We start from the raw sequence: 8,916 nt of genomic DNA, 5'->3' as shown, positions 1-8,916 counted from the left end.
CATTCGAAGTCGGGTAAGAATATTTATCTTAGAGGAAGTTGCTAATGCTTAAGGAATCGTTAGTTTTCATAAAACTTTGCTTGAGTTTGAATTTGGAAGTAGGAATCTGGGGAAGTTTGCAACGTGCCACAGACAGGGGGTGTAAAGGGCTGGTGCTGAGCATCAGACTCCTCATTGCCATCAGTCTAAAATTATAATCTGCTCTTGCAAGTGCATAGCAAACTGCTGCTAAGGCTACTGCGCAAAAAAAAATGGGTCAGAATATCAGTTACCGCTCAAGTAAAACACCCACTGACTTCCAGGGAGTTTAACCTGCAGAAATACTGCTGGATGAGGTCCAGGGAGAGTTACTTCTTTCCAAGGATAGAGTTTGGCCCCACAACCCCTTCAGCGGTCTGAAGGGAACTGCGTGTAAAACTGTGTTAAACTACAGATCAGAAACGGCTCCCATTAATTGGGTTTTAACATAGCTTGGCCTCTTAATGAGAGTCAACCTGAACATTATATGTATTAAAAGGAAAGCATATTGGTACATTTTTCATTTAAGTGATACAGATATATGGTACATTTATCAATTATAGCTGCGTTTATGTTTTATTATATTACATATTGCAAACACATACATGCATAGGCAATACATAAAAATGTTATAAAAGCAGTCCCCTAGCCCACGTTCCTGTACCGCACAGAAAGGGGAGCATCGTGACCCGTGGGAGGAGAGTACGAGATAACACCTGAGCCACATTATCCAATGCTCTAGTGTACTCTCATGGCTTTAATATGGACTGCCTAATATTTATGAACTGATGTTTTGAATTTCATTAAGTATTTACTCTTGCAACGGTATCTGCAGAGCAGTATTCAGAAAATAGAGGAGATTGTACAGGGCTTGTGCTGGGGCAGACTTAGGCACTGCAGGGGCTGCTGCAAGAACTTAGGTTCACCAAAGACGCAACATCGGAGGGGGCAGTTGAGTTCAGCCGTTGCCAGTGCTACACGCTGGGTTGGTTTGGGGTTTTTGAATTTTTGAATGCTTGGTGGCATCTCCTTGAATGGTTCCTAGTTCTGTAGTCAGAATGCATTGCAGTTGACCCTAATTTATCTCCAGATAAATGTAGAATAAAAGTAGAGTGTTTTCTCTATTGGGGGAAAATGCAACATGTTTTCAAGGAATATCACTCCTTTAGTTGTGCCGCAGAAATATGCACTAGCAACACAACTTTATTGCTGTGATCCATGGGGCATAGGGGTATGCTAGTGAGAAATAGTAGAAAGTAAATAAAGAAAAACATTTAAAAATGTGATACATCTGCAGTCGAGGTGTGCTGTCCGTGACAGTCCGGTGGCTCTGCCCTGCAGGGGGTGGCACTGAGCACCCGCCTCTTACGCGGCGGGGAGTAGACAGAGAGGTCCATGTCCTCTTGGCCAGCAGTCCCATGGGGTCAGATCTGAATAATATGAAAGTGTTAGGGTTTCAGGTATAAATACTAATTTAGCTATTTAAATGCCATCAGAAATAGGGCAGAGTGTGGGAAACTATTGGATGAGTTGCCTGAATGATGCGATGATAGAGTGACGGTGGGGAAGGAGCAATGTGGCAGTTGTTTTGGAGGGGTGGGAAGAGTCCTTTAGCTGGAGTCGAGGCTGGGCAAGGATAGCGTAGGAAATCTGTGCACACCACGAGTACGAGCTCAGCCGATGAAGGTTGGGAGATTAAATAGGTGCATGGGGTGTTGTATGCTGCAGAGTAGCTGATGAGCGAGTGATTTTTACTCTGCAAGGAAGTTTTTTACAAAAATGTTTAAAAAAAGAGGTTTAGGCTGATGCTTTTGAGGCAGGAGGTTTCCTTTAGATCTCTGTCTTCTACATGGAATTGCTGTGTTTTTAACTGGGGAATTTTTGTCCAACTGTATATCTAAAATAATGGGCACAGAGAGTCTTGAATGAACTAGAGGTGGAATCCGGTAAATACGTGTCTAATCCCTCCATTATTTACCTGTTAAAATGAAATATGATTTTGTTGGAACTTTTGCTTCTTTCATTTTTATAAGTGAACTTTCTTTTTACTCTAAAGTTGATGAGTGGATTATATAAAGTCAGTAATAGGTACTCTAAAATTAGATTATTTTTGGATCTTTATTCATAAAGCTTAGTCATTCAGAATGACCAAGGTCTTTGCTTTGGTTGGGCTATTTAATCAATCATAAAGGTAAAGTTTAACTTGACTGTTTTCAGTTAGGCACATCTGTCTTCTCTAATATATCAAAATCACACATGCAGACAGCAGCAATAGAAGTTCATAGTCTTTTCTCAGTGACTTTGGCAAGATGGTTGCACCCTGATTTTAAGGAATCCGTTGTTTCTGTAGCGGTGCGATGCTTGGGCTATTTTATGGCATACAGTATCACCATACTGTCTAATCTATATTCCCAGTAATCCTTTAACAGCAACTAATAACTGCATTTTTCACTGTAGAGTACCAGTGGTCAGGGGCTAGCAGCCACTGTAAAAGGGAAGAAAATTTATTTCTTGATGACAACAAGAGCAAAATATAATAGAAGTCACAAAACTAGACAAGCATCTGTCTTTCACGTACCGCTTGCAAGTTCAGGCTGGGATAGGGCAGCAGCGGTTGTTAGTATTCAGATTGCTTTTTAGGTGACATGCTTAATATGGCTTTAACAGCTTGCTTACTAGTGAAGGAGGTTCAAAACTGCTGAAAATCAGCCCTCTTGCTTGCATTAACTATTTACACGGTTGCCTTTTGTCAGTAAAAGTTCTTCAGTTTGAATCTGAACCTGTTCTTCCAAGGTCCAGGAGCCAAACTAAGTTTTCTGGATTAGGTGGAAGCTCGTGCTGCTGTGGGACCAGCTGTTTTGTAGAGAAATTTTGAAATGTTTTTCAAGTGTTATACTTGGTTGTATTTTTGTCAGTAGGAGTAAAGGTAAAACCACTAAGCATTAAAAAAAAAAAAAAAAAAAATTTCTACGTAGCACCCCAGACAGGCTGCGGAAAAGCTGGCAAGAAGGGGTGAGTATTTCTTTACTCTTTCTTTGCATTTTCAAAAAGCCTTGGGGAAAAAAACCAAGAAACAAAATCAAAAATACCCCACCCCACCCCCCCAGCAAACAGAAAAACTAACATTCCCAGCAATCTATGTTGAGGAGAAGGAAAAAATTGGTCTGTCTTTTTTCCATCTTAATCAAAGGGATTAAAAAGGATGTAAAATCAGACTGTATATCTTCTGAACCTCTCTGGCCCCATGAACCATGCAAGGAGGGGCAGAGAGGGGCAGGAGGGGGCTGACGCTGGTAGCTCTGCTCTTCCCACTCTGTGCTGCCCATAGCATCCATCCTGCCAGCCCTGAGCGCTGAGCCCCTTACTAACACCATAAATGCTCTGGCAGCGCGTATGACTTCACTAATTGCCACCTTCAGTTACACTGTTAAAACTTACGATACGGCTGGTGTTAAAGTAAACTTGATTGTCACTCGATTTTCACTCGTTATCCCCACGGATGTAACGTTCATATGGAGAATTAAAGTCTAGCGGGTTGTCATGAGTGACCCCTAGAGCGTTTAGGCATTAACAGCAGGTTCAGGGTCAGTCCCTCTTTTTAGGGGCTTGCAACTTACCTGTGAATAGTAATTTCCAATCAGTCCTGGCACATCCACTCCCGGCGTGGTGGTGCATTGCTTTGCCGATTTACCGTCAGTTGGTGAGGCTGGTAGTAACACACAGTTATGAGGTTTGTGACCAGCGAGTAAGGCAAGGGTGATGCCCGTAGGAGGAAGACATCCCAGAAGTCATTCACCCATCGCCTGTCATTCAGGAGGGGCTGTTCAGCCTGGAGAAGTGGCTGCAGGGTGACCTCCTTGCAGTCTTGCAATATGGAAAGGGGGCTGGTACAAAAGTTGGGGACAGACTTTTTGGTAGGGCCTGTTGCAATACAACAAGGGGTGATGGATTTAAATTAAAAGAGGGTAGATTCAGACTAGATATAAAGAGAAAATTTTTTATGATGAGGGTGGTGAAACACTGACACAGGTTACTCAGAGAGGTTGTAGATGCCTGATCCCTGGAAACGTTCAAGGTCGGTTCGGACAGGGCTCTGAGCAACCTGATTGCATTGAAGATGTCCTTGCCCATGGAAGGGGGTTGGGACAAGATGACCTTTAAAGGCCCCTTTCAACCCAAACCATCTTGTGATTCTGTGAAACCTCTCAAATGCCTTTGTAGTCCCTGGGTGCCACGGACATAGCAGCTGGAGGGGAGTGGGTCCTTAGGGCTGTGGAGACTTGAAAACCCAACTCAGTTGCAGATCTCTCCCTTCCCCATCCTTCAGTCCACCTTCACGCCCACCTTCCCGGTGCAGCTCCAGCTAACAGTGGGAATTGGTGAATTGTGCGTTTTCACGTAAAATCTGACCAATTAGCGATGGCTTTGATGAGCAGGAGCATTCAGCAACCTGAGTTGCTTTGTGTTGGCCGTAATGCTTGTTTGTTGGCGAGAGGGCAGTCCAGAACCTGCTCGCCTGGAGGGAGTACTTTTGCTGACAGCAGTGCAGGGCGCGCTGTAGGTGGGTGCAGAGAAAGGAGAGAACCTCGGATATATTTGTGTGATGTGGTTCGGTCCAGCCATTGCTCTGCCGGCATCTGCCTCGCTGAGATGGCGCAGGCATCCTCGGCTCGCAGAGGTATGAAGTGTTTTCACGTAAAGAGAGAATTTGCGTGTGTTAATTTTTATGTGCGTATTTTACAGCACTTTATAATGATATTTAACAGCATAAAATGTTGGCACACGCTGAAAATTGGTGAAAGTTCAGCCATCTAATTTGGGCAGGTTATGCTTAGAGGCACTCACACTTGCAGACAGTTTAATAACAGTATTTGGCACTGTCTCTTAGAGCTGCTTAAACTAATTAATGCATTTGCTCCCTACAGGATGAAATTGGAGTTTTCAGATACATTTATAAAATGATGTGCATGATTGCTAAATTTTTCATTCTTTTGAACTATAACTTTGAGTGTTTTATGTGGGTGCAGAGGCAGTGTATATTCTCCCATGAAAAATGTACAGTGACTCTGGAAAGAGGATAATCTCTGCCCCCGCTTGTCAGAAGAGGATAATCTGTGTCCCTCTTTTAGCGTGCTAAAAGGTACTCAATAATTCGGGCATCGCTTGGCACAGTGGAGCTGTCACTGCAGTGGGCTCCGGAGCTGCCCCTTCCTCCCGCAGCCGCTCAGTGCTCCAGCACACTCTGCACCTGCTTCTCCCCTTATTCCTACAGGTTTCAGAAAGTTACAGGTCCGTCACGTCCCAGCCTGCTGCCTGCCCTGCCAAAAAAAGGGATATTTTTGGACTCGGGCCCTGGCGACATACAGTCACTGCGTTTCATTGATTTAAAAGATGACATCAGGCAGTAATTCCCCAAGACCTCTGAGCAGGCGAGGTTAACACTAATCTTGCCGGCTTAAAAAGAATGTTAAAAAATAATAAGTAACAGTTTGATTTGAAATAAACCTTTCTGAAGAAATCACAGTAAACAAAATCTGTTTGCCTAAGGAAACCCTCCTAGCAATCAGCTAGTAACACAACTGCTTGTGCTAATGAACCCAAAGCTGTTAATGTGGTTTCTTCAGTTAAATTGATTCATGAATTTTGAAGAGAACATTATCTAATGAATTTTCTTTGAATAGAAAGCAATTAAAAGGACAAATCAGTCTGATTAACCCCAAAGTCACCCTACTGCCACAAATGGTGTACAGTTTGAAATTATATCATAAAAAACTAGAGCAGATTTGCTATCTCTTTGCCCTCTACTAATCCATGTAAATTAATGAACAACAAAGTTAATTTCTTTGATGACCCTTTTCTCGTATCACCTGGATTATGCTGATGTTTAATTTGCTTAATGTTATAATAAAGACTAAACAGATTTTTTCAATGAAGTGATTATCATTCCCTTCAGTTAAGAAGTGATTTTTATTATTTAACACACACATAATGGTGTATGGGTTTCCTTTAAGAACAAAATCACATTTCACTATGTTCCTATGTAACATAATCAATGTCTTTTTTGACAACTGAAGAAAGAAGATGGTTTTAATCAGTTTGTTTCTTTGCCAAAGCAGGATACTGAAGCTCTCAGCTGGGGGAAGGGGTCTCATCCCCCTGCTTTTTTCTTTCTTTTTTTTATTCGCCTGCTCACTCCTCTCAGTAAGTTATTCACTAGTTAGATCTTCAAAGCTTTTACAAGTGCCTTGGAAGAGCAATAGGTGTTCAACCCAACTAAAATCCAAACACAACTATCAATTTTCCTTTTGTAAAATAATCCTGGGTTGGGAAGGTAAAACCCGGAGATGCAGAAGAAAGCTGGTCCTAATGCATTTGCTTATTCATTATTTCAGCAATTGGAACACTTAGAAGCAATTTGCTGGTGAATTAAAATTAAAATAATGGAAGATACTTTTTTTTTTTTTTTTTTTTTTTTCCAGAGCTCTGTATCATTAAGGATGTGCCGTACATTCAAGGTCACAGCTAGTCCTTACATTTCGTAATGTCTGCAATGCTGAGCAGTAGCTTGGGGGTCTCGACTATAAAATGCAGTCAGCCAGGATAATACCGAGTCCGCTGGCTCTAGGGCTTCTTCTACCGCGTGTCCCAGCTGAAGTTGGAAATTAGCTGGAGATGCGAGGGCTTTGTAAAATAGGTAGAGCCGGTTATTTCTTCCCTTTTTAATTTGACTCTATGCTAATTTATACTCTGCCAATTTAATGGAAAAACCACATTGTATGAGTTAACAGGATAATTGTACTTGAAGCAAATTAAAAATATAGGAAAATCAAAGCCTTAAATCCTTTTTTATAGTGATCGGTTACTTGAAGCACTCTTTCTAATAATCATGTATTTAAATGTAGTAATACAGGATACAATAACAGGACAGTGCATCGGGGCTGTTTAAATTTAAATTAGAAAGCTGCTATTGAGATTCTGCTTTGTGTTGTGTTTTTTGAATATTTTATCTTGGCTTTTTCAGCCATGCATACGAACAGTGCTGGCTTCATCTTCTTTGCAGATTCATTCACCAGACAAGTGTTGTGGACCCTGTTGAGAGACGTGAAGTTTGGAGAGGCCATTTCCTACAAGCAATTAGCAGACCTCACAGGCAACAGCAGAGCGGCGAGAGCGGTGGGAGGAGCAATGAGGAGCAATCCTGTAAGTTCACATCAACTTTTAAATAAAGTTGATGGAAGATGCTGGATTTAGAGAGCTTTGTGGCTATATGTCATTAGATTAAATTTATCTGCTATGAAAGCTCGTCTACCATGAGTAATAAGGTCAGTAAGTGTTTTTAATCAGCAATAATGCACAACCCAGTTTACTGTGATTTATTCCCTACCATTTATGGTGTTAGATTTGAAAGAGAAACACTCCTTTTAATTCATCAGCCTCTACACATTTTGTTGTCCTCAGACTTTCATATGTATAATACTTAGCTGAGGGAAGGCTTTTGTCCCCCAACACAGACCTCATTTTGTCAGGGTGTGAGTAGCTTTGGTTGTGTTAACAGCAGTCTGCCCTCTCTGGCATGGATACATTTCTGGAATTGTGGACAAGAAGGGATTTAAAATCATGCAGGTACATCTTTGAATCAAATTTCTAATTGTCAATATAGTTTTTTCCCCCGTGTACTCCAAACCAGAAGTGTCATTTCCCCATTAGATACAGGTGAGTTGCCTGAATTTGAACCAACTGGAGGCAGCAGTGCCCTGAGTTACGCCTGTGGGTTTTGGAAAAACGGTATAATAGTTGGTCTGTTGTCTTCCCGGTAGTTATCCTTCCCTTTTAGTTGTCAAGGTTTAGATTTCCAGATGTATGTATGCACCCGCCTCACGCTGATTGGAGTAGGTGAGTTTGGTGGGTCGTATATCCCGTTGTGGCTGGGTTCGCATCCCGTTAGAAACCGGAGGGTTTCTGGAACGGATGGGTGTCCCTGCACTGCCCGGGGAGTGGAGGAGGCAGTTCAGTTCTCTAAACCCACAGAGTCTGGGCTTTGGTCTGCAGGACAAGACCTGCCATGGCGGCAGAGTGGGGAGCGCGGTACCCGGGCGCTGCGGTGGGTCTGCACTGCTTGGGGTGGCTGCTGCAGCCAGCCCGGCTGCTTCCCACGCGAAGGAGAGGAAAGGAAAGGCTGGCAAACAGAACGCCACGCTCTCTGTCTTTACACATTCATTCCCTTGCTACTTGCCTTGAAAAATATAAAAAACTGATTTCTGTTAAGATCGCTGGGGCTTTTTTGGCCATCCTTTAACATATTTCCCCTCATTACCGCTTGCCCTGAGCAACATGTGCCTTTCCATACCCAAATTCCTCTCCTTTTCTCCAGCGTTCTACCTGCTGTAATCTCTGACCTCCTGTGTTGCTTTTACATTCAGTCCTCTCGGTATTTTTTTTCATAACATACATATGAGACTGCAATGTGTAGTCGCAGAGTGGGTTAGAAAATCTGTTTTCACAAGAGCTGGTGGCTTTACATACAGAAGTAATAAAGGTGAGGGGGGTTTGCAGTGCCACATATTATCTTTGTATCTCACCTCATTCATAAAATCAACCTGCACATGATGCGTAGTCAACCTGCATATTACAGCTCATAGGTCTGAAAGACCATGTAAGGATATATATGGGAAATAGGAGAAACATAGTAAATAGATGCTCGCATTAAGTACAGAAGGACTATGTGTGTGCTTGCTTGTGGAATGTGCACGAAATTACAAATTAACTACAGGAATAGTGATAAAAATGTGCTTTGGAATGGGCAGGGCTCTCATTACGGTTTTTACTTCCTTTTATTATCAGCTTTTTATTATGAAATATTGGGGTGATATTATATTAATATATCTATTTTTCCCTAAA

At 42.2% G+C, this 8,916-nt stretch overlaps 1 protein-coding gene across 3 annotated transcripts in view; it reads left to right on the top strand.

Moving 5' to 3' along the window:
• Positions 1–8,916, top strand: part of MGMT (O-6-methylguanine-DNA methyltransferase) — a 168,873-nt gene that overhangs the window by 153,496 nt on the left and 6,461 nt on the right. For all 3 annotated transcript variants that reach the window (XM_080403448.1, XM_080403449.1, XM_080403447.1), the window contains one exon: positions 7,079–7,218. In XM_080403448.1, coding sequence (XP_080259574.1) covers positions 7,079–7,218 — 140 coding nt within the window. The remainder of the gene's footprint in view (positions 1–7,078; positions 7,219–8,916) is intronic.

This window comes from Falco punctatus (genome assembly GCF_963210335.1).
Source record: "Falco punctatus genome assembly, chromosome: 9".
In the NCBI taxonomy this organism is placed as follows: domain Eukaryota; kingdom Metazoa; phylum Chordata; class Aves; order Falconiformes; family Falconidae; genus Falco; species Falco punctatus.
Note: the sequence above shows the minus strand (reverse complement) of the source record. Positions and strands in the feature narration are given on the sequence as shown.